The sequence below is a fragment of the Phyllobates terribilis genome, unplaced genomic scaffold (assembly GCF_046119375.1).
Source record: "Phyllobates terribilis strain yellow unplaced genomic scaffold, ASM4611937v1 Scaffold_2__4_contigs__length_985480577, whole genome shotgun sequence".
Taxonomy (NCBI): Eukaryota; Metazoa; Chordata; class Amphibia; order Anura; family Dendrobatidae; genus Phyllobates; species Phyllobates terribilis.
Genome location: NW_027362762.1, coordinates 414,162,831 through 414,189,421, shown reverse-complemented (window position 1 = coordinate 414,189,421; position 26,591 = coordinate 414,162,831). Strand labels below are relative to the sequence as shown.

Genomic DNA, 26,591 nt, shown 5'->3' with positions numbered 1-26,591 from the left:
CCTTTTTTTATCTCATTAACTCTGGAATCTCCAATAATAGATCAGACTATCCACTGGGAAGACATCTTCCTACACATGTAGTCAGGGATACAGCGCTTTATTTATGAAATATATTTATGAAATATGAAAAAACAAAGCTACCATCAGCTATTCAGATTGAGAAATGCCAGGAATGAGGGCGTGGTCCATGGAGGCTTCATACTGGTTTCCTGAGCAATGGAGCGATGGAAAAAGGAGGAGGAAAAACCAGCAACCACAAGAAAAAATAAAAAAAAATACATTTATTAAAGATATTAAAAATGAGAAAACAGGAGAATTAAGAGGACAAATTAGTGCTAAACGTCAACGTGTTTCGAGCTGTACAAGCTCTTTAATAAATGTGATGTTTTAGATTTTCATTTGAGGTTGCTTGCTTTTCCTCCGTATTTACGAGATACACTTTAACTACTATTGGCAATATCACAGCCCTTGATCACAGTTACATCCAGTATTCATTGTAAGGCCACCTGCACACTCTCAGTATTTTACCTCAGTATTTGTAAGCCAACACCAGAAGTGGGTGAAAAATGCAGAAGAGGTGCACAAGTTTCTATTATAATTTTCCATTGATTTTTCCACTCCTAAGTTTGGCTTATTGGCTTACAAATACTGATGTAAAATGCTGACCAAATAATGAATGTGTGAAAATGGTATTAAGCTGAGATTGTCACTCGCATTCATGATGTTGGTTGCCACTAGAAACACGTTTTTGATTCTTGCTGAGATATAATCTGTGAACATCCTCCCGTCCCTATGTAACACTAGGTTTTCTGTGCAACAGCAACATAATAAAAGTTTAGAAAAAAATTATGTGAAAAAATCTAACTATCCCTTTTATCGTTTTAAGTCTTTTATTATTAGAAAATCCAAAACAAAACAAAAAACTTACACATTTGGCATGACTGTTTGTAAATCACATCACATAGCCTACCTTAGCCCAGCCAATTAGGGTGGATGACTACAGTCAATATAAAAGATGGGGGCCAGCCAAATAGTTCTAGGTTAAGCTTTTCTTCTTTAGGGATAGGAAGTCAGAGCGCGTTGCACTTAAAGAAGTTGTCCAGTTGGCCCCCATAAAATAATAAAGCCTATACTCAACTCCCGTGCCGGCGCTGTTCCCATGTTGTTGCACTCGCGGTCCCGGGGCTCCAGTGCAGTTCTTGTGACATGTGAGCCACACGCCCAATCAGCGCTGGCATCACTGTCTCCGCCTCCTGACGAATTTAGCATGAAGAGGAAGCCCGAGATCAGCTGCAGCCCGGACTTCCTCATCATGTTTGATTTGTCCGAAGGCGGAGATAGTGAAGCCAGCGCTGATTGGGTTCCAGCATCATGTGTCACAACAGCAGCACGAGAGCCCCAGGACTGTGAGTGCTGACACCGTGGGAATGGCGGCATCACGGGAGGTGAGTGCAATCTTTTTTATTTTATCGGGGCCAAACATTGTGATCAAGAAGGGGCTGTCCAAGTAGTGGACAACCCCTTTAAGGATAGAAAAAGCCCTAATCTAATTGCCGTGTAGAATCATATTTGAACAAGATTTTAGGGTATATAAAAAGAGAGATAAAATCCTGATCTCCAAAATATTATTATTTCTCTATAAACTACTTGCGAGGCCACATCTAGAAAAAGGGATCCAGTTTTGGGCTCCACCTTTTATTAAGGATATTCATAAGTTAGAGTTAGTTCAAAGGCGGGCAACTAGATTATTATAAGGGATGGAAGGCCTCTCATATGATGAGAGGTTGGAAAAGTTGGGCTTGTTTAGCTCAGAAAATTTATGCCTCAGAGGAGATTTCATTTATATGTATAAATACAGGTGTCGTCAATTCAAAGGACTGGCACATTATTTATTCTTCCAATGACCTTACAAAGGATGAGGGGACATTTACTACGAATGGAAGAAAAGTGATTCCGGCAGCTAAATAGAAAAGAGTTCTTTACTGTTAGGGCAATCAGACTGTGGAATGCCCTACAATGCAAGAGGTGGAAATGGCAGATACTATGACAGGTTTTAAAATAGGGATGGATAGTTTTCTCTCAACAAACAGCATTGTGGATTATAAATAATCTAGTGCTAGAGAATGTATAATTGGTTGAACTTGATGATGTCTTTTTCCAACCTATGTAACTATGAAAATGTGAGTGGTAATTTGAGTCTGTGAATAATAATCCAAATTCAAGTGATTCAACTAAAATATTTAACCTCTGTAATTCTTCCGATATCTTTCCCTCCTATTTCAAACATGCAGTCATTGCTCCGTTACTGAAAAAAAAAAACACATCCCTGGACCAGATCTGCTCTGCTAACTACAGACCTGTCTCTAACCTTCCCTTTATCTCTAAACTCCTGGAACGCTAAGCCACTCTAGTTTAATCTCTTAGATAACTCTCTCCTAGATTCTGTACAACCCAGTTTCTGTTCTTTACACTCTACTGAAACTGCCCTTACTACAGTCTCTAATAATCTATTAAAGGTAATCTGTCAGCAGGTTTTTGCTATGTAATCTGAAGACAGCATGCTGTTAAGGTTAAAACACAGATTTCAGCAATACCTCTCTTATCAGGCTCCAAGGTGTTGTTTGCTTACAGTGATTGTTTTATCACCAGTAGCTTTGCTGGGTCTAGCTTAGCTGTTCTTGTGAGCCCTGGTCTGACATGTCCCCTCCTGTGATAGGCAGCTCATTGTCTATGGACTTTTCACATGGATAGACTGGTGTGGGCAGGGTTAGCTCTCTCAGCTCTGCTTCATTGCTAAATCTAAAAGCACTTATTGTGTCAGAACTGCTGCACACAGTAAACTAAGTGATACATCGTTGGATTCAGCTTCCCTCTGTCTACATCAGGCTGCTCTTAAATGAGGTAGCAAAAACCTACTGACAGATTCCCTTTAATAGCTAAATGTAATGGTGACTATTCATACTGATTTTCCTGCGTCTCTTCCTCATTTGACACTGTGTCTCAATGAAAATAGTCTGCCGATGCTCCTGCTACATCTCAGGCAGCTGCTTCACTATACCATTTGCCAGCTTTTCTTACTCTCCTCTTCCTCTTACTGTCAGAATTCCTCAAGTTTCAGTCCTAAGGCCCCCTCCTATTCTCTCTATGCACTGCCCCTATTGTCCAAAACATCATCAGGTTTGGATCAGGATATATGTCACTCCGTGTTGTATGGTGCACAGAAAGGAAACCACTCCTTAAGAATGTAAAGGATAAGATATGGCACTCTGGTATGCAGAAATGTAGGTAATTTATTCAAGAAATGCAATCCAATGTGTATCATTTCGGTCATAACACTCTGACCTTCATCAGGCTATAACAAACAGTAAAACATAAAATTATAAAAAGAAGAGGAGAACACAAACAAAAGCATAGGATAATTAGTTCAATAGGCTGGTCTTCTACAGCCTACTGCTTTGATCCACCCACGGCTCCGTTCCAGGACCTGGACACTCTGCATTTCCCACATGCAGGTCACCGCATGTCACATCCAGTCACATGTTCCTTAACACACTTCCAGTGCCTTCCACCACTGCGGGTCAATGATGCACTTCCAGTGTATTTCACCGCTGCGTGTCAGTGACACATTTCCCATACAGTGCAGCCTGCCACTGTCACAGCTGAGCACTTGGTCCGGGTTCCCACACACCCAGCAACCACTCCACAGTGTCCTAGTGATAGGACACACCTTTTCCGGCCACACACTAATAGCATGGGTATTTAAACACAGCCTTTAGACAGACTTGTTAGCACGCTGCACAGGGTGTCAGACCCATATCCATTTGCACTACAACATCAGCACTTTCATTCACCAGCAATACGGTAAGCCTCTATTTGGACATCTGTCTACACTCCTATTATCCCCCCCATCATTTTCTTCTCACCTCCTAGAGGTGAATATTACCAATATATGTATATATAGTCACATACATATAAATATTCCCCCTACCCTTGGGGCACATTTAGTCTACTGTCCAGTTGACAATTTTTTTCCTGACTTTTACCCCCCAATTTTTTTTTCATCATTTTTACACTTTCTACAGTTTTTTCATATGCTGTTTTTTACTTAATAACACTGCCCTTTTTTGTTTATACCCACAAGAGTAAACCAAGTTGCATATCTTCTATTTCCATGATGGGACCAGTTCATTACGCTGATTCTTGTATAAGATAGGAACTGCTGTTGTTATCCACAGCAGGCATATATTACCTCTCAATCTCTATATTATTATTATTGTACCATGATATTCTCTAAAATGTTTTTATTTTTTTCTATTGAACTAATCCTATGGTTTAGTTTGTGTTCTCTCCTTTTAATAATTTTATGTTTTATTATTTGTTATAGTCTGATGACCAAGTGTTATGACCGAAACGTTACACATTGGATTGCATTTTTTTAATAAATTACCTACATTTCTGCATACCAGAGTGCCAGATCTTATCCTTTATATCAGCAGGTTTGGTTTCCAGTACTATCTATATGCTAATGACACCCAGTTACACAGGTCATCTCCCAACATCACCTCCACCTTAATACAAAACATGAGGGATTGTCTGTCTACTGTCTTTAACATCATGTTCTCCTTCTATCTAAAACTGAATCTCTCCAAAATTGAACTTCTCGTGTTTCCTCCTTCTACTAACCTACCTATACCCAATATGCTTGAACTACCCAAAAAAATTGCAATAACTTCCAAGCAGCATGCTCTCTGTTTTGGGGTTATATTTGACATAGAACTTTCCTTTATTCCCTATATCACTCACTCGCTCATGTCACCTGCATCTTAAAAACATCTCCAAAATATGACCTTTTTTGACCTTTAAAACTGCAAAAACTCTTACTGTCACTCTTGTCATTCTTGTCCGGACTATTGCGAAACAATTACTAAACTTTCTCCTCTCCAATCCATCCTAAATGCAGCATCCAGAGTTGTATTTCTATCCAGCTGCTACACCGATGCCTTCATCTTGTGCCAGTCATTGCACTGGTCACCCATCCTCTAAAGAGTACAATATAAACTTATTTCTCTCAGCGACAAAGCTCTCCACAGTTCTGAACCACCATACATCTCCTCTCTCATCACTGTTTATCACCGTATCTGTTCCACAAGTGATCTGACTATCATCCTCCATAATCCGAACCTCTTACTTCTGTCTCCAAGACTTTTCTCATGCTGCACCAGTTTTCTGTAATGCACCACTCCAGACAATCCGATTAATACCTTGCCCTCACATTTTTAAGTGTGCCTTAAAAACACATCTCTTTACACAGGCCCAGCACATCACTTAACTAATGTAACTCTTCCCTGTTCGACCTTTCTAAATTTTCCTCAGAATCTGGTTCCTCCTATTCATCCTCCATGCACCCAATAGCACTTGGTATTTAGGCAGACACTGGCTGATGACTGGCTCATGCAGCTTTATTTGAAAACCCCTTTTTATTATTATGATGGCTAGTCAGTACTAGACAAGCACTTTTTACATAGTGTCCTCACCCCCATTTCCTTATATATTGTAAACTTGCGAGCCCTTACTCCTCCAGTAACTGTTGAACTATTTGTTACTCTCTAATGTCTTTATTGTCTGGATATTTCCCTGCTTAATTATAAAATGCTGCAAAATATGTTCGTGCTATATAAATAAAATTATTATTTATTATTAAGTGATATATAGGAAGGTGCTGTATCTGTATAGTCACTCAGTGTGACTGAATTGATTGATCTGAGATAAACTGCAATAATTATTGTTCACACACTAACAAGGAAGGGGATATGAAACTCCTCACTGGTATTTTTTCTACTAAACCAAAATCCTGAAACCAAAGCTTTTGTGTCACTGAAAATGTGTTTTTTGGATTTTGAAATGGGTAAAGACCAAAGAGAAATCTGCTTTATCCATAAATTTAAACACACCTGACTACTTCACAAAGGGTATGTATTTAAAACACTTTTTTGTTGTAATAGTTCAATATTAGACTTGTACATGCCACTCAAATATTACTGTGTTTTTATTAAAAATCTCAAAATTGATTCAGTACAATCCTAGCAAAATACAGAGTATATTTTACAGTCATTAAAGGCTTTTCAGTATTTCTGAATAAAAATGAAAGGCTGTCAAAAGTAAATACTAGTTTGCCGCACAAAAATCCCACCATTATTTTTTGGGCTTTGTTCCTACAGCGTTTATTGTGGTCTAAAACTTACTTCACAATATGTTTGACTAGGTCAATATTGTTATGGTGATAGCAAGCTGAAAGTTTTTTTCTGTGATTTAGTATGAAAGAAAAATTTAGAACCATGTAAAAAAATTGAGTTTGTGTTGCCATATTCTGAGAGCCATAACTTTATATTTTTCCATCAAAATCCAAGAAAACGGCAAACATACATAAGTGGCTGCACATCAAATATATTAAGAAAGTTGTTGTTTTTATAAAATGCAATGAGAAAAAAGCATTTAAAAACTGATAATTTTAGCAAAAGACAAGAATAAAATGGCCTTAACCCAAAAATATAACTGAGGTCCTTCCCCAATACAATACCAATGACATATTAGATGCTTACCTGTAAAGTGATACAAGGAGAACAAGCAATAATAATGCAGTTCCACTTAAATTAGTGCATAATAAATAGAAAGCAGAAAAAAAAAGTTTTACCATGACCGTATTAGATTATACCAATGCAAAAGCAGTGGAAATGTACAGAATACACAGGAAACATATCAAGGTACATGTATGGGGAAACACTACCCCAAGCATATTGCCATTCCAAGATGGCTTCCTCAGAAGTAATTTGTATTTTTTTATTTTTCCCTCCTTGGAGCTGTATGAGGGCTTGTTTCGTTAACTTTGAATATTTTTATTGGGTTTTAAAAACATTGATATGAAAACAGAACATTCCAATTACATTCAATAATAACAATAAAGAAGTTGATGGTTGTTAATATTAATTTAGCGTTAAATATTATAATGCAAGTATAACCAGCTTGATGAAAAATTAATATAAGCTCTTACATGAACCAAATAATTATGTGTGTGTGCTACAGGAATGTAAAGAAGAAAGGAGGGCAGAAAGAGAAAGAATGGGAAGCGAAAGGAGGTGGGTGGATAAACAATTTATTGAAACCAGCACTTCAGAGGAGACCACATCTACCGCAAAATTCTATTTTACATATTATTTTCTGACAACCTGGTTGGCAGGTTATTCCCCTCATTGAATAATATCCAGGATGTCCATTGGTGATGAAAAGCTGTGAGGCGATAGTTATCATGCGCATTCATGTTTCCATTTTCATAATATTGTTAAACTCTTCCGACCATTCACTTAAAGTGGGTGTTTATGTGGATTTCTAGTGACGTGGAATAATTGACTTAACAGCTGTTATAAAGTACCTATGAAAATCTTTCATTGCCTTTGAAATTTATTCCGGAGTAATGGAAAGTAGGCCTATTTGGGGGAAGGTGTGACTCTGCTACCAGTGAGACTACAGTGAGAAAATTGAATTCCATAACCCATAAACCAATGGGCAATCCCACCACATATGTAACATAGATCTGGCTGCACCACCACACCGCCAGCACAAGTCTGACCCAGAGGGGAAGATCCTATGTAACATAGTGGGACAACGATACCATCTAGATAGAATCTTAGAATTTTTCTCCTGAGCACGGCAAGTAATAGGTAATTTGTGGTAGAGTATGAATGCTTTTTGACAATCTTCCTCTGAATTTGACTTCTCCTAAGTGTCTGTAAAGGGTAAATGGCATGACAGGTGTCCCTTTGTGTCACTTTGTATATACAAGATAGACATTTTGTACAAGGACCTACTTAAGTGATTAAGGTTTCAAATGGAGTGAGTTCATCCTTTATACTAGTCAGAGATATGTGAGAATTTAAAAATAACCTGAGCTGGAAATTAGCCAGCCAAGATAGACACCTACCTGGACAAGAGCCACCATTTTCTGTAAAGGAAGGAAAAGAGCCTGATTAGAAAGTGTCTCAATCTAACCAATGGATCTGTCCCAAATTAGAAATGAGTCCGCACCTGAAGCAGGGGGGAAATCTGTGTTGTCAAACAAAGGACTCAACTAAGTTAAGCTAATTGACGCAACCTACATGATATAAATGATGAGATTAAGACTTGCTCCCATATCTTTTTTTGGCAAGGCACTCTGGGGAAGCTCGATGCTTTCATTGAGGGGCTGAATGAGAATTCACTGAACATTAAACTTACGTACAAATGCAACACTCGTCGCATTGATTTCCTGGACATCAGCCTGGAGGTGGAGGTTGATGCCTACTCCCAGACTGATGTCTTCAGCAAAAGTACTGCGGTGAGCTCTTTTCCTCATGCCTCCTCTGCTCATCATGGCTCAACTATCAGGGCCATCCCAGTCGGCCAATCCCTCTGGATGAGGCGGATATGTTCTACAGATGAACGATTCTGCAAACAGGCAGATGATCTAAGAGAGAGATTCTCTCAAAGAGGATACAGTCAGAGGAGTATCAAGGCAGGCTTTAATAGGGCCAAAAATACCACTCATGGTCAGTTACTTCAATCAAAGAATAGGGGACATGGATCTGACCAAACTAACAGATTCATCTCCACATATAACCACGAGTGAGAGACAATGAAGTTGGTCATGATTAAACATTGGTCTATCCTTAGGACAGAGCCCTATCTGGCAGAATGTTTGGGGACTGGTCCCTCAATGACTCAGCGGTGAAGTAAGAACTTAAAGGACCTCCTTAATCGTAGCCATTATGCTCCCTATATTCCTAACCCATTTGGTTCTTGACGTCCCTTCCATGGTTGATTCCCCTGTGGCCACTGTATGACCTGTCTTAACATCACTCGATCTACTACTTTTTGTTCTGTTAAACGTCAGTTCAACATAAACCATTACATTTCTTGTGGCATCACACATGTGGTATATTATGCCACGTGTGGGTGCCCCAAGGTTTATGTGGGACTGACGTCCAGGGAGTTGCGGATTAGGAACAGGGAGCATGTCCGTGATATTGATGCTGCTGGAACCGTGGCAGATGTTTCAACTCTTAAAACACTGCCAAGTCACTTTAGACAGTTCCACAACTGCAGTGCTCAGACATTGGCTATCAGGGAAATCAATGTGGTGCATGGAGGTATTAGAGGTGGTAATCTCAAGTAAATGCTCTCCCACAAAGAAACTCGGTGGATAACCATATTGGGGTCCACAACACTGTACGGTCTCAATGAGACTGTTAGTTTTTTGCCTGTCTTGAAGGCATGCACTATTGTCCCTTGCTCTCTTATTTACATCCCTTCCCTTTTTCTTTTTTGCTTTATTTTTATTTTTTGTTTGGATGTTCTTATTTTATCATTATGTGTTTATTAATTTATATTTGTTGCTATCCTTATCTGACAGAGATCTCCTTTCCCTCGTATATTTGGACTGGAATTATTGTATACCTATTAAAAAATCTTCTCTTGGGGGACACTGGCACTGATGCATTCATCCTTCTATCGAGGATTATTATGAGACAAAAGGGGATTATAGGGAGATAAAATAGGAAGTGCAGGCTTCTAAGTGTAGTAGTTAGATTCCAAGGGTATATACTCAGTATAAATCCACTCACCTATTTGGTGTCTTGAGGTTCTGCATTTAAATCCAATCAGTGGATCACTCCATTCCTCTTTCCATTCAGTTTGCTGCAAAAATCTGGGAGCTGATGAGAGCACTGGACAGTGCTTTCATAGGCGATACCACTTTGTAAATGTTTTTCCCAGCAATATGGGCTCCTGAAGGATGATGATGGATCTTGATATTCGAATTCAAAGATAATTTTTATTTCAAACTAAAATACAACCGGTTTCGACTTCTTTGAGCCTTCCTCAGGTATAATATCATGCCAAGGCATTCAAATTATCTTTGAATCCGAATATCAAGTTCCATCATCATCCTTCAGGAGCGCATATTGCTGGGAAAAATATTTACAAAGTGGTATCGCCTATGAAAGCACTGTCCAGTGCTCTCATCAGCTCCCAGATTTTTGCAGCAAACTGAATGGAAAGAGGAATGGAGTGATCCACTGATTGGATTTAAATGCCAGTACCCACCTGTCTGTATGCCAGCCTAACCTGCTTTTTTCCTGCATTCCCCGGTGTGGGTCAACAGCTGTGACCGGGGTCTGACCTGGAGTAGCACCTGGTCCCTCTGCTCGGTTCCTCCCTGGTTCACGGAGTCGACTGAGCCACCGTGCGACCTTGGTCGGACCGAGTTGATACTTAGTCACGCCCCTCCAGGCACTTCTCAATTCATGGTCCAGTGGGATCATGCCAGTCAGTCTGGGCGTGTGCGTAATACCTGGTATGTGTTGGATTTCTTTATAGGATGGTACGCCATCCCTTTCATATATGTTTGAGCACAGGGATAGATAACTGACCATGAGTGACTTCGTACATTCCTAACTGCTCTTTTATATATAGATACCCACTTCCTGTATAATGTTTTTCGCATTAACATTGAGCAATATGCATTTTCTAAGATTTTTTAATGTTTGAATTATGGACATCTTGGGATGTGCACAGCTTTACTTGTTAGTTTGTGTCATGTCTTTCTGTATTGTTTGTTATATGTGAGAACTGTTTTTAATCATTTTCTAATAAAAATATCTGTTTAACCTTGAGTTATTTAAGACTCTATTATCCTCATGATTCTCTATGACTATGAATGGAGTTAGACTGAGGGTTTTCTTGGGGCACTTTTCCCCTTTGACTCCCTCAATATGTGTTTGTTGCCATATCTGGGTTTGTGTGCATTAATTTGCTCCTATGTTTGCAAAAATAGTTGAGTGAGTATGGATTTAGTTGGTACTGTACATGTATTTTTCAATCCAAATGAGGGCTTGCTTTTCAAGCACAGAGATAATGTTTTTAATGATACCATTTTGAGGTACATATGACATTTTGATTGCTTTTTATTGTATTTGTGGCAACCAAAAAATGACAATTTTAGCTTTTGTTATAACTTCATAATTTAATATACTGTGACGCTGAGTCATTTCTCATGGTCAAGCCGTGAGTTGGGATAGTCAAGGAATCCAAGGTCAAATGCCAGGAGGGTACATCATAATCAGAGGGAAGAGACAAAAGCATAGTCAGTTAATGGTCCGAGGTCAAAATACCATGAGGATAGTGGATCCGAACAAAGGGGTTAAACAGACGGAGGGTCAGAACGAGGTCCAAGATCAGGCAACAAATGATCATTAAGCAAAACACTAGTTACAGAGAAAATCAAATACACTTAGCTGAAGCTACATCTGACAGAGGTCTGGGACTAACAGCCCAGCTAAGTAGCAGGGCAATCACCTGGAACAAAGAACATCTGGAGACAGCCCAGCATCAGCCAGTCACATATTGGACAGCTGATCTGTCAATCAAAGCACTGACAGCTCAGCATACCTCTGTACCAGACTGGACACTGAGTTGTCAAAGTACTGACAGCATCAGCATGCCCCTGTACCAGATTGGACGGCTGAGCTGTCAGTAACTGCATTCGAGACACACTGAGGGGTGGAATCGTGACACATACAGTTTAAATAATTTTATATTTTAATAGATCAGATTTTTTCATACTTAACCAAACATATTTCTTTTTTTTTAATTACAATATTTTTAATGGTGTAAAGAGGGGTGATTTTCATTATTTATATTTTGTAAAACATTTTTTTTTCTTTACATATTAAGTCCCCCTAATGGACTTGAACCTGTGATTATTCGATTGCTTACACTATCTTGCAATAATACTGTATTAAAGTATATAGTGTAATTGCTGTTGTCCTATGAAGGCCAGTCTATGACTGAACTTCATGGGAGGACTAAGATGGCAGCCATAGGGACCTGCAGTAAGACCATAGTTACCATGGTAACCCTCCAGATCCCCTGGTTTGTATTGCAGTGGTGACTATGGGAGCCAGTGCAGAAGTTTTCCAGTAATTTCCAGCGTTATTAAAATGCCACTGTCATCTCTTGATGGCGACTTCTAAATATTTAACTGAAACAGTTACTGGCTATATGTCACAACTTCTTACCCTCCTCCATACTGCCCTGAATGACCTGTGATTAGGGCACTATACTCACCTCCGATGCCAATGACATTCCAGCAATGTCGGCACTGGCTCTCCCAGGGATCACATGACATTGGTATGTCACGCAATCCCTGCGGTCTATCAGTGCTGACTTCACTCTCCCCGCCTTCGGACATATCAAAAGGAAATGAAAGAGCAACAATTCTCCCTTTTTCCGGACGTATGTGATTTGTTCAAGGGCTGGGGAGAGTGCAGCCATCATTGATTGACCGCAGAGATCGTGCACTGGAGGTGAGTATAGGTGTTACTATTTCACAAGGGGGAAAACATAGAGACCAAGAAGAGGTTGTCCGAGTAGTTGACAACCCCTTTAAGTAAACTAAATCCAAGAGTGTTGACACTTCTAGGAATGCTGGAAAATGTATTAGTGTATCTTTTATAATACACTATATCATGCAGTTGTTTGAAGTGCCTTTTAAAAGATAATAGCAGATACTCTTTATAGTAAACTATATCTGAGCAAATTACCGAAGACCTATTATCATCTATAAGACATAACGTGATAGTGAACTGAGAGGCTACATTGCTTCAGTCAAATATATCTTTGTAGTTGTTTTACCTTGCATAGGAATTTACAATAGCATTTATCATTCTAGATTTGTCTGAAGTATAAACAGCATCCATTTGAGCTGTGCTTTACATTGAATTGGTATTCTATGTAGTCTCAAACCATTATTAAAATTGATTTGAATGCTAAAACAAATGTGTTCGCCAATTTATAAGGACAAAAGTTTTCTAAAATAAAATATATTAGGTAAGGTTGTATCTGTTTGCTAAATTAATAGACAAAACTAGTCAATAAAATATTTCTCACCAAGCTTTTATTTTTCACATACTTGTTAATTTGTTGACTGATTTCCTTTGCTAAAGCAGAATATTGTAGTCAAAATGTGGACAATGTTGAATTTATAAGTAGTGTCTCAGGATGAATGAGCTGCAATCCGTGGCATAAAGTGGAGAAAATTTGTGCACATGGCACATAAGTTTTGAGCAATTCAAAAGACATCTTGCCATTTTTTTGTGCAAGGGGAATTTAGTTACAGAATTATAGAAAACTTTCTTGTAAACCTTCCCCAATAACCAAACCCACTCAATGGCAATTCCTGATGTAGGGGCATTATAATCCATATGCAGATGAGCATTTCATTTTGCAAAACGTTTAGGTCTTTACTTAAATAGACATGGATTTCACAGGTTTTTTTGCACTATTTTTTTTTTATTCTTTTACAACTGTTATGCATCAGCAAAGCAGTGAGTTACATGTTAAGAAGTTGAACATTATTTTGAAGGGCATTGTTCTGTTTCAGTGCTGCTTGAGCGATCTTTCGACAGACTTCAAAATGTTCTTTAAAGTATAAAAAAAAAAAAAAAAAACTTATGTTCTTCTTTCCACAGCTACGAAACAACAAAGCTAAAGATGTTTGTCTAGACCAAGGCCCACAGGAGAATCACACAGCTATAATGTATCCGTGCCATGGATGGGGCCCTCAGGTTAGATCTCTTTCTATTTGTTTTATACTTCATGGTTCATCAGTTAGAATCACATATAGATGATTATAAAGATTTACACAATTGAGTAGTAATAGTTTGGTTATTCTGGAATAATGAACTTGTGGTAATTGCATTTCGTTGGGGCTTGTTTATCAAGCATAAATATCCATAAAACCACTGAAGTGATATTATTCATGACTTTTTTCAGAAAATCTAATTATCAAATGCATCTGCAACAGATTCATTAGCTCAGATATAATGTTATAGAACATTACCCATTTAGAAAGGGAACCAGTTCATAGAAGTTACTATACATACAAACATACCTTAGTTAAGTTTATTAGTTTAGCGTATAGTTTTAAATTTACTTTATTTTTTTTTTCCATTTTCTTCATTTTTGAATAATCAATTACTGAATTTAGACATATGGTACATACATGTAATTTGAAATACATTTTTAGAATCAGTATTAATATGAAATAGTTCTGTGGACCTGCATATTTTTTTTTAGTATGGAGCACTGAACTATTTCTGGTACACGATAGTCTTACTGAACAAAGCTACTAGAATAAGATGCACCTGCCACTTAATGTATTTGGTGCATCTTACAAGTTCCGTGCACATACTCTAAAAATGTATTCTAGTCATGGGTTGGAGTACATTTCTGTATTAAGCCATGCCCCTAAGGTGATATTACCTTTTATGAATTTAATGGTTGGGCTGTCAAGATCTATGGGCAGGACATAAATCTCCCGGACAGTCTACCTCCAGCACTTGTTTTAAATGAAAATGAACTTTACCAGTGTGAGACATGTAATGACGGATAGTATGTTCTGCTGATCTCATTACAGAGCTGTGTGTGATTATACCATAGTACAGAAGAACTGAAACTAGTTTTATAACAATCTCATATGAAGCTGCCATTCTCCTCTCATAGTGGTTTCAGCACTGCTGCAGAGATGTGCCTGATTGCAACTAACCATTCTTCAGCTTCCATTTCAAAGGCATTCAGTGTGGGGGGAGGGGCACTACAGCTGAGCTGACATCACTCTGGGAGTAGTGCTACAACTGCAGATGTGTTTATAATGAGACAAAGTTCAGCTTTGCGGTTCTGTTTTAGTTATAATCACACGCAGCTCTGCAGTGAGATAACAATAATAATAATAATTATTTTTGTTTTTATAGCGTCAAACATATTCCACAGCATTTTACAATTTTAGAGGGGACTTGTACAGGCACTAAAGACATTACAGAATAAGCATAACTTAAATATCAAAAGAAGTGAGGGCCCTGCTCGCAGGCTTACAATCTATGAGGAAATAGGGGACACACGAAAGGTAAATGGTAAAATGTGCATATATTGTGCAATACAGCCAAAATATACTAAATAGGGTATGCACATAACACTGCATAAACTGATCGCCAAACAGTATGTGTACAGTACAGACATAGAGGGCTATTAAGTGCATGGAGGCTGTGAACACATGCTATGGGAGTCATGATTGTGAATAAAATTTTGTATTGGCCAAGCGAGGATAGCTAGATAAGTGAGTTGGGGCAATAGGCCAGTCTAACGAAATGAACAAGCAATATCTACAGTAAATCAACACAATCTATAGCAGTCTAGAAAACAAGAGATTCCAGCTTTTATGATAAAACATATAAATTTTATTTAATCAAAGAAAAATATAAAAACAATTAAAAAGACAGGGCAACAATCTCCAAAAAAGGAAGAGGACACATGCATAGATGGGATTGTAATCCCTATGCAGTCTAATAATAATCAGAAGATGGACATATAAAACATAGAGAAAATGGCAGGTCACACCTAAATCTGTAGGAAGGACAATCCAATAACTACCATAAGTCTATAATTAGCATCTATAATGAGAATCAAATGAGGTAAGGATGAAATAGATACATTTTTGAGTCCCAAAATGGAAAATGTCTGTATGCTAAATATTTACCTCTAAATGAAAATGAAATATAAAGTGCTCAATGTAAAGGAATTAACAGACAAGCAAACTTTCTATCTACGTGTGTGCCCTCTATGAAAGCCTGATAGCAATGGCCAGCTATCTAAAAAGTAAATGCTATAAGGTTAAAGTTACCTCATCAGCCGGTCACCTATTCAATAGTGAAGCAGTGTCCTCTCCACCCTGACGTTGTTTCGCCAATGCTTCTACCGGGGGTGTGTCTATCTATAAGGGATCCAGTATAGATATATCTTCCAATGACCAATAGGAAATTGCCACGTCATAGGATGGGTGCAATCACATGTTCGGAATAGGCAGCACGTAGCCTGTTCACTCCATCCCTCATTACCAATGGGACTTCCTGGGGAGCGCATGGTGACCTGCATGCTGGAACGCATAGCAGTCACATGTGTCAGCGTTCCCGGAAGTCATAGAGGGCTATGGCGAATGCACTTGCTCACTACTGGACATGGAAAGTTGTGGACCACTGTATCTCTGGTGAATTTGAGTCAATGATACAAGGCGAGTCTGCGTGCGTACTACCAAAAGAAGAGAATCATGGACAGCAAAATGTCTCATTATATCATTTGTTTAATGAAAAATAAAGGGGACCTACTTATAAAAAGTACAATTAGTAACTATCATTACTAGCCAGTATATAAGATGAGAATCTCCTAAGAAAAGATAATGATATGAGGGTTATGGAGTTTCAACCATAACTAATTTATGAAAAAATTAAGACGTGGCAATTCCCTATTGGTCAGTTTAAGTGTCCAGCAATGGATTGGTACTAGACATATTTTGACTAACAGTCTAAAGAAATGCATTTTTAGTAGTGTTGAGTAGAGATGAGCGTTGTTCTACTCGAACTGTTCGCCAATCTCAAATTCGAGCTGTTTTGGGCGGTGTTCGAGCCGTTCGGCGAACACGAACAATTTGAGAAAAATTCGGCTGTTCGAGGTTATGTTCGATAACTGTTCGTGCACCAAAATCATAACTGGATTTTTTCTCAGTAATGATGAAAATTAATGTTAATACGCAGTTTGAGTGTACAGCGGGGTGGGGGGAGGGGCAGGGGATGGATCTCTGCAGGAACAATGAAGATCTCCATTTTTTTTTCTCTTTCCCGCATTTGCAGTGGGGAGGTGCAATCTGTCAGCCTATCAGCAGCGCACACACGGAGCGAAGTGCTTTTTTTCACACAAGCAAGGGCATGTGTCATTGGCAGTGTATGTCACATGTCCTTGCCCTATAAGACCAAGCCATTTTCCCCATCGCCACCATTTTCTCACTGCTGCAGCTGTGTGTTAGACGGCACCACTGTTGCTGTGTGCGCTATACCTTGTTAATTTCAAGCCAATTTTCGCACAAATATACAGATAGCTTGGGAGTAGGGAATAGTTGTGATTGCAGTCCTTTTAAGGACTAGGTTACAGCATTTCCTACGACTTTTATCAGGGAGGTCTGTGCTCTTAAATAGATAGGTTGTGGGAGTAAAGACTAATTGTAATTGGAGTCCTTTTCAGGACTAGGTTACATCAGTTCCTATCAGTTTTTGCCAGGCAGGTCTGTGCCAGTGCTGTGCAAGTTTTTTTCACAGCATTTGGCTGAATCTAGCAAAGCTAATCCTTTTTGGCCTATTGCAGAGTGTGTTAGTCAGTGGAGTAGCCTATCTGTGTTGCAAGATATACCACCTGTGTATAGAATACCAATTTTTTTACTGCACCTAGTGAAGTAAAATCTTTTGGGCATAGCATCATTCTATTAGTCCATCTATACTGACCTCCATCAGGTTGCAAATTAAAACTAATTTTTATCTGCATCTACAGTACCTCTGAAAAAATATTTGGGCTTCTACCTGTGTGTGGGACTTGTTGTATTAGTCCATCTATACTGACCTCCATCAGGTTGCAAACTGAATATATTTTTTTCTGCATCTACCTCTGAAAAAATATTGGGCTTCTAGCTGTGTGTGGGACTTGTTGTATTAGTCCATCTATACTGACCTCCATCAGGTTGCAAACTGAATATATTTTTTTCTGCATCTACCTCTGAAAAAATATTGGGCTTCTAGCTGTGTGTGGGTCTTGTTCTATTAATCCATCTATACTGACCTCCATCAGGTTGCAAATTGAATATAATTTTTTTCTGCATCTAGCTCTGAAAAAATATTTGGCCTTCTAGTAGTGTGTCGGACTTTCTCTATTAGTCCATCTATACTGACCTCCATCAGGTTGCAAACTGAATATATTTTTTTCTGCATCTACCTCTGAAAAAATATTTGGCCTTCTAGTAGTGTGTCGGACTTTCTCTATTAGTCCATCTATACTGACCTCCATCAGGTTGCAAATTAAAACTAATTTTTATCTGCATCTACAGTACCTCTGAAAAAATATTTGGGCTTCTAGCTGTGTGTGGGACTTGTTGTATTAGTCCATCTATACTGACCTCCATCAGGTTGCAAACTGAATATATTTTTTTCTGCATCTACCTCTGAAAAAATATTGGGCTTCTAGCTGTGTGTGGGACTTGTTGTATTAGTCCATCTATACTGACCTCCATCAGGTTGCAAACTGAATATATTTTTTTCTGCATCTACCTCTGAAAAAATATTGGGCTTCTAGCTGTGTGTGGGTCTTGTTCTATTAATCCATCTATACTGACCTCCATCAGGTTGCAAACTGAATATAATTTTTTTCTGCATCTAGCTCTGAAAAAATATTTGGCCTTCTAGTAGTGTGTCGGACTTTCTCTATTAGTCCATCTATACTGACCTCCATCAGGTTGCAAACTGAATATAATTTTTTTCTGCATCTAGCTCTGAAAAAATATTTGGCCTTCTAGTAGTGTGTCGGACTTTCTCTATTAGTCCATCTATACTGACCTCCATCAGGTTGCAAATTAAAACTAATTTTTATCTGCATCTACAGTACCTCTGAAAAAATATTTGGGCTTCTAGCTGTGTGTGGGACTTGTTGTATTAGTCCATCTATACTGACCTCCATCAGGTTGCAAACTGAATATATTTTTTTCTGCATCTACCTCTGAAAAAATATTGGGCTTCTAGCTGTGTGTGGGTCTTGTTCTATTATTCCATCTATACTGACCTCCATCAGGTTGCAAACTGAATATAATTTTTTTCTGCATCTAGCTCTGAAAAAACATTTGGCCTTCTAGTAGTGTGTCGGACTTTCTCTATTAGTCCATCTATACTGACCTCCATCAGGTTGCAAATTAAAACAAATTTTTATCTGCATCTACAGTACCTCTGAAAAAATATTTGGGCTTCTAGCTGTGTGTGGGACTTGTTGCATTAGTCCATCTGTACTGACCTCCATCAGGTTGCAAACTGAATATATTTTTTTCTGCATCTACCTCTGAAAAAATATTGGGCTTCTAGCTGTGTGTGGGACTTGTTGCATTAGTCCATCTATACTGACCTCCATCAGGTTGCAAACTGAATATATTTTTTTCTGCATCTACCTCTGAAAAAATATTGGGCTTCTAGCTGTGTGTGGGTCTTGTTCTATTAATCCATCTATACTGACCTCCATCAGGTTGCAAACTGAATATAATTTTTTTCTGCATCTAGCTCTGAAAAAATATTTGGCCTTCTAGTAGTGTGTCGGACTTTCTCTATTAGTCCATCTATACTGACCTCCATCAGGTTGCAAACTGAATATAATTTTTTTCTGCATCTAGCTCTGAAAAAATATTTGGCCTTCTAGTAGTGTGTCGGACTTTCTCTATTAGTCCATCTATACTGACCTCCATCAGGTTGCAAATTAAAACTAATTTTTATCTGCATCTACAGTACCTCTGAAAAAATATTTGGGCTTCTAGCTGTGTGTGGGACTTGTTGTATTAGTCCATCTATACTGACCTCCATCAGGTTGCAAACTGAATATATTTTTTTCTGCATCTACCTCTGAAAAAATATTGGGCTTCTAGCTGTGTGTGGGACTTGTTGTATTAGTCCATCTATACTGACCTCCATCAGGTTGCAAACTGAATATATTTTTTTCTGCATCTACCTCTGAAAAAATATTGGGCTTCTAGCTGTGTGTGGGTCTTGTTCTATTATTCCATCTATACTGACCTCCATCAGGTTGCAAACTGAATATAATTTTTTTCTGCATCTAGCTCTGAAAAAATATTTGGCCTTCTAGTAGTGTGTCGGACTTTCTCTATTAGTCCATCTATACTGACCTCCATCAGGTTGCAAACTGAATATATTTTTTTCTGCATCTAACTCTGAAAAAATATTTGGCCTTCTAGTAGTGTGTCGGACTTTCTCTATTAGTCCATCTATACTGACCTCCATCAGGTTGCAAATTAAAACTAATTTTTATCTGCATCCACAGTACCTCTGAAAAAATATTTGGTCTTCTAGCTGTGTGTGGGACTTGTTGTATTAGTCCATCTATACTGACCTCCATCAGGTTGCAAACTGAATATATTTTTTTCCTGCATCTACCTCTGAAAAAATATTGGGCTTCTAGCTGTGTGTGGGTCTTGTTCTATTAATCCATCTATACTGACCTCCATCAGGTTGCAAATTCAAAATAATTTTTTTCTGCATCTAACCCAGCCAATAGTTTTGGCCTAATACCACAGTTTGGCCACTCAGCTCTGCTCGGTTACCATCCATTGTTTTTTTGTGCAAACAACTCCAGAGTTGTGAATTAGTTAACCACCAAAATGAGTGGAAAAAGGCCTGCTGCTGGTGGAAAGGGGAATAGGCGTGTTGGGAAGGGGAAAAAAGGTTGTGTCCGTGGGGTAGGTGTTAAAGCAACAGTAACATCTGCAGAAGAAAGACCATCTTCCAGCCAAACTAAAATGTCTACTTCTTTTAGCGGACAATGTGATAAGATCCCTTTCTTACGGCCACGCCAATCGCTACAAATTCCAGATGAGGCACAAAAACAGCAGGTGCTTCAACGGATATCAAGTGCTCCTTTAAGTGGGCTCTCCTCCACATCAACTTCAACATCACAAATACTCCAGTCCTCAAAGGTGTCACCCAAATCGCACTTGCTTCCTCACAGCTCCCAAATCTCCAGCTGCCCCTCTGAGTATGAGGTAGAACAGATGGTTGAGTCTGCAGAGCTGTTTACTCATACTATAGCCTGGGAATCAGAGGTCGACTCCAGCGCTTCTGTGAATCCAGACGAGGAAATGATCTGCACTGATGCCCAGAATCTTTATGAGTCGGATCCAGGACCAGACGCAGAAGGTTCTGACCATAATGTAGACCCTCATTCCCAAACTGTAACTCCTGTTGGTGGAGACAATGAGGAAGACGATGATAAGACTCAAATACCTGATTGGAGCGACAACTTTAGTTTTTTGTCAGGGCAGGAACAGGTTGGCTCTGAGGACGACGGGTGTGATAACGCACAGGGTGATGATGATGAGGTCGGAGATCCCACTTACTGTCAACCCACAGTCAGCCAAGAGATGAGGTCAGCAGAGGAGGTGGAGGAAGATGCTAGTGACGACGAGGTCAGGTTGCGCCTTCCTGGACAGAGACGTAGTACTGGAAGCACGTCAACAACTGCATCCTCAAACACAACTCTGCCTCTCACCACAAGTCGTGGTGGCTCTTCAGGTCGCATGGGTGCTAAGCCTTGCATAGCCTGGGCATTTTTTCAGATCGATAAAGATGACCCAACTCGTGTTATCTGTAACATTTGTCAGCAAAAGCTAAGTAGAGGCCAAAAAATACATAGTTTGAGTACTTCATGCATAAACCGGCACATGGACATGAAGCATAAGTTGCAGTGGGAAGCTCAGTGTGCTACAATGCGGCCTAGCCGGCCGGGCCAACCACCGTCTGCCATATCTTGTGCATCCGCGGCCTCTTCATCCTCTGTGACTGAGGGGACAGCAGTCACACCTGTTTTGGGGCGCAGACCTGCCACCTCTTTACCCGCAACAGCCAGCGTGATTGGCAGGTCATCATTTTCTTTGGAGGTGGTAACACCAGCTGGTGTTGAGCGCTGTCCGACATCGATAGCACCACCTTTGGATCAAGGCAACCTAACATGTCCGCCTGCATCTTCCTCACAGACCGGCAGTTTGCCGGGGACACCCTTATCAACCCCGTCTAAGCACAATAGCCAGCCCTCGGTCCCTCAGATGTGGACAAGTAAAAGACCATTTCCTCCTAGCCATGAGAAAGCTAAGAGGTTGAATTTCACCATCTGCAAGCTCTTGGCTACAGAAATGCTGCCTTTCCGCCTGGTGGACACAGAGGATTTTTCGAGACCTTACGTCCGTCGCAGTGCCCCAGTACCAGATGCCCAGTCGGCACTACTTCTCAAAGAAAGGTGTGCCTGCGCTCCACCAGCATGTCGCACATAACATCACCGCTTCTTTGAGAAACTCTGTGTGTGACAGGGTGCATTTCACCACAGACACTTGGACGAGTAGGCATGGACAGGGGCGTTACATGTCGCTGACTGGGCACTGGGTAGCTATGGTGACAGCAGGACAAGGGGCTGCTGTCCAAGTCTTGCCGTCCCCACGAGTTGTGCGTCAATCCTCTTTATGTCAAAGTTCCTCCACTGCTTCTGCCTCCTCAACCTCCTCTCGGCCTTCCACCTGCACCCAAAGCCTGTCTGGTCATGCCACAAGTTTTCTAACTGCGCAGAAGGGATCCTGCACACCTCCTTACTATGCTGGCAGTAGGGCTCAACGTCATCAGGCGGTTTTTACATTGAAATGTCTGGGAAATGTGAGTCACACAGCTGAGGAGTTGTGGTCAGCTCTGGAGAACCAATTTCATGAATGGTTGTCTCCACTGGACCTGAAACCAGGGAAGGCCGTGTGCGACAATGCTGCAAGCCGGGGCAATGTCACACACGTGCCTTGTATGGCTCACGTGTTGAACCTGGTTGTCCAGCAATTTTTAGCCCACTATCCCAGACTAGATGGCCTTCTGCAGAGGGCACGGTCGCTGTGTGCTCACTTCCGCCGTTCGCATCCTGCAGCTCAGCGACTTACATCTCTACAGAAGTCGTTGGGCCTGCCACTTCACCGGCTAAAATGCGATGTGCCTACCCGGTGGAATTCAACTCTGCACATGTTGCAGCGACTGTGGCAGCACCAACAAGCCCTGGTGCAATACGTTCTGACGTATAGCCTGGGCCAACGAGATTCAGAGGTGGGGCAAATCACCCTGGAGGAGTGGTCTCAGATCAGGGACCTATGCACCCTTCTGCACAGTTTTGAAATGGCGACGAAGATGTTTAGTGCTGACGATGCCATTATCAGCATGACTATTCCGGTGATTTACATGCTGGAGCACATGTTAAACAGAATTTGGAGTCAGGTGGTGGCACAAGAGGAGGTGGAGGAAGTAGAGGAGGAGGAGTTGTATGCGGAAGGGCTAACATCTGCAAGGTCCAGACGGTCGGCAGCACCAAGGCGGCAGGCATGTGAGGGTGGGGGAGATGGTTTTACCAGGGCGCATGGTAGCAGCCAAACTAGTGAGGAAGGTGCAGGAGCCCAGGAAGAAGTGGAGGACGAACTGATGGAAGACTCATCAGATGAGGGAGACCTTGATCACATTTCTGTTGTGCGAGGTTGGGGGGAGAGGACAGAGGAAGGAAGCATGATTGTTACCTCGCCACCAACACAACAGGGACTTGGTGCTCCTGGATGCGCAACACACATGAGTGCCTTCTTACTGCACTACCTGCAACATGACCCTCGAATTGTGAGAATTAGAAATAATCCTGACTACTGGGTTGCCACACTGTTAGATCCCCGGTACAAAAGTAAATTTGCAGAAATTATTCCTGCCATAGAAAGGGATGCACGCATGCAGGAGTATCAGCAGAGACTGTTGCAGAATCTTACATGTGCTTTTCCACAAAATACCAGTGGTGCACGTAGTGAATCTCACAGTTCCAACTTGCCAACCGTGGGACCGTCAAGTGTTCAGCACTCAAACCGTAACAGAACCACAGTATCTGCTGGTAACATCAATTTTGCGGAATCATTTCACCACTTTTTTAGCCCATCCTTTGCAAGGCCACAGGAGACAAGAAGTCTGACACATAGTCAACGCCTAGAGACGATGGTACAGGAGTATCTCCAAGTAAACATCGAAGCCACGACTGTGTCACTGGACCCTTGCTCTTTTTGGGCTTCCAATCTGGATAAATGGCCGGAGCTAGCCACTTACGCCTTGGAGATCTTGTCATGCCCCGCAGCCAGCGTTCTGTCTGAACGTGTGTTCAGCGCTGCTGGTGGTGTGCTGACAGATAAGCGCACGCGGCTCTCCACTGATAATGTAGACAGACTCACGTTCATAAAGATGAACAAATCATGGATCCGAAACGACTTTTCTACCCCTGTGTCATCCTGGGGAGAGTAAAAGCTTGATGATTGGTTAAAATCACCCTACCAACCGTTTTAAGCTTTCAAATTACTAATCATGTTTATCTGTATCTTGACTGGAAAATAATTTGGGCTTTGTAGCAGTGTGCAGCACTGATCCTATTAGGCCATCTATACTAAAGCTTCACCAGATTTAAAATTAAAAATAATTTTTAGCTGCATCTAGCCCGGAAAATAATTTTGGGGCTCCGAGATGCGAAAGGCACATAAGTGCCTTCTTGCTGCACTACCTGCAGCATGACCCTCATATTGTCAGAATTCGAAGTAATCATGACTACTGGGTTGCCACACTCTTAGATCCCCCAAACTTTTCGATCAACCTTTTCATTTTAATAAAGACCAAAAAAATGGTCATTTTTGAAATTATAAGCATTAGCAGGTTGTTAGAAACTGAAATCAAACAGTTTTCAACTCAAAACTTTATTCTAGGTGATGTTACATTCTCACATAGGACCCCTTGTTTGAATGGAGCTTCTGAACTCTCTCGTCCATTGAATTTGTCAGGTTTTGGATGGTTTCTGCTTCAATTGTTTTGCATGAGGACAGAATACCCTCCCAGAGCTGTTGCTTAGATGTGAACTGCCTCCCGCCATCATAGACACTCCTTTTAATGATGCTCCAAAGGTTCTGAATGGGGTAGAGGTCAGGGGAGCATGGGGGTCACACCATAAGTTTGTCCCCTTTTATGCCCATATCAGCCAGAGATGCAGATGTTTTATGTGCAGCATGAGATGGTGCATTATCATGCAGAAAAATGATCTTGCTGTGAAATACACGGTTCTTCTTCTTGAACCATGGCAGGAAGTGCTGTTTGAGAAAATCCACATACATTATGGAGTTCATCTTTAGCGCCTTCAGGGATCCTAAAGGGGCCGACAATCTCTCTCCCCATGATTCCAGCCCAAAACATTACTCCACCTCCTCCTTGTTGGCGCTGTAGCCGTGTTTGCGTGGGGTGTCCATCAACCAGCCATCCTCCACTCCATCCATCTGGACCATCGAGCGCTGCACGGCACTCATCCGTGAACAAAACAGTTTTGAAATCAGTCTTCATGTAATGTTTGGCCCACTGGAGCCGTTTCTGCTTGTGTGAAGTGGATAGAGGAGGTCGACAGGATGGCGCATGCACAGCTGCAAACCTCTGAAGGACCCTGCATCTTGTTGTTCGGGGGACGTTGGAGGCACAAGCAGCTTCAAAAACTTGTCTGCTGCTATGACAAGGCTTTTTTGCCGCTACTCTTTCAACCTGACGTAATTGCCTGTAGGAAAGAGTCCTCAATTTGCCCTTATCAGCACGCACACGTGTGTACTGTGAATCAGCTACATACTTCTTGATTGCCAAGACACTTCATCCTGATCATCGCACAATGTTGATTGTAGTCATGCCTTGACCTAAACACTCCACAATTTGTTGCTTCTCAGCAGCCGACACATCCTTTTTCTTTCCCATTTTGGCAGAAAATGTAGGCTGCTTAATAATGTGAGAGAGCCTTCTTAAGTAGTCTTGCCTTTCATTGGACACACCTGCCAAACTAATTAGCACAGGTGTCTGCAATTGCTTACAGTGATATAAAGAGCCCTGACACACATCACCATCAATGAGTTTAACTGACAAACAAACAAATTCTTCCCTTATCACTCCTAAACACTTTTTGCATAATAATTTGGAACGCAGTGTACATGTGCTTTTCCACAAAACACCAGTGGTTCACGTAGTGAATCTTACAGTTCTAACTTGCCAACCGTGGTCTGTATGGAGTTGTTCAATAAAGGGCCCAAAATTAAGATAACATAGATGGGAGAGGTCTCTATGAATAGGAATTCCTAAGTATTTGATACCCTGTGAGGGCCAGGCAAAGGGAAAGTTGGACTGGATGGAATCCTATATGGATTTGGGGAGGGAGACATCGAGGGCCTCAGACTTCGCTGCATTGATTTTAAAATTTTACCATGTAACAAAGTGATCTATTTCAGCCATAACAGCATGGATGGATATATGTGATTGAGTGATATATACTAGGACATCATCAGCAAATAGAGAGCACTTGTACTCGGTGCCTCCCACCTCAATCCACCTAATATTGGGGTTATGGCGAATTGATGAGAGCAGGTGCTCCGTCACTAGGATGTATAAGAGAGGGGACAGAGGACATCACTGCCTTGTCCCATTGGTGATTGTGAAAGGTGATGAAAATGTTCTGACGCACCCCCTGGGCCTTGGGACACCCGGAGCCGGACCCTTTTTGGTGGATGCTGGTGGTTGTAGTCTTCGTGGCGGCGACCCGATTCCGTGGCTCAGGGCGGTCAAACCAGAGGCGGAACTATTTATGTGGTTTTGATGTTTAAATGTCCGACTACGCCACCCGTGGATTGCGGTCAGAGTGAACCGCCGCTACAGGGCAGACCGCTGAGGCTGGTGTTGTGGGTGCAGCAGAGCGTAGCATAACTCCCCACGGGAGGAGTATAGCCTCAGGGCAGTGTATGCGGAGGATGGGGGTGATGGTGCAGGGCAGCAGCAGTAACGACACGGAGTCAGTGATGCAGTTCAGGG

The 26,591-nt window shown here is 40.9% G+C and overlaps 1 protein-coding gene across 1 annotated transcript in view; it reads left to right on the top strand.

The window, feature by feature from the left end:
* The window catches only part of GALNT17 (polypeptide N-acetylgalactosaminyltransferase 17), a 938,842-nt gene that overhangs the window by 888,308 nt on the left and 23,943 nt on the right, over positions 1-26,591 (top strand). The window contains exon 9 of the mRNA XM_073665134.1: positions 13,560-13,655. Coding sequence (XP_073521235.1) covers positions 13,560-13,655 — 96 coding nt within the window. The remainder of the gene's footprint in view (positions 1-13,559; positions 13,656-26,591) is intronic.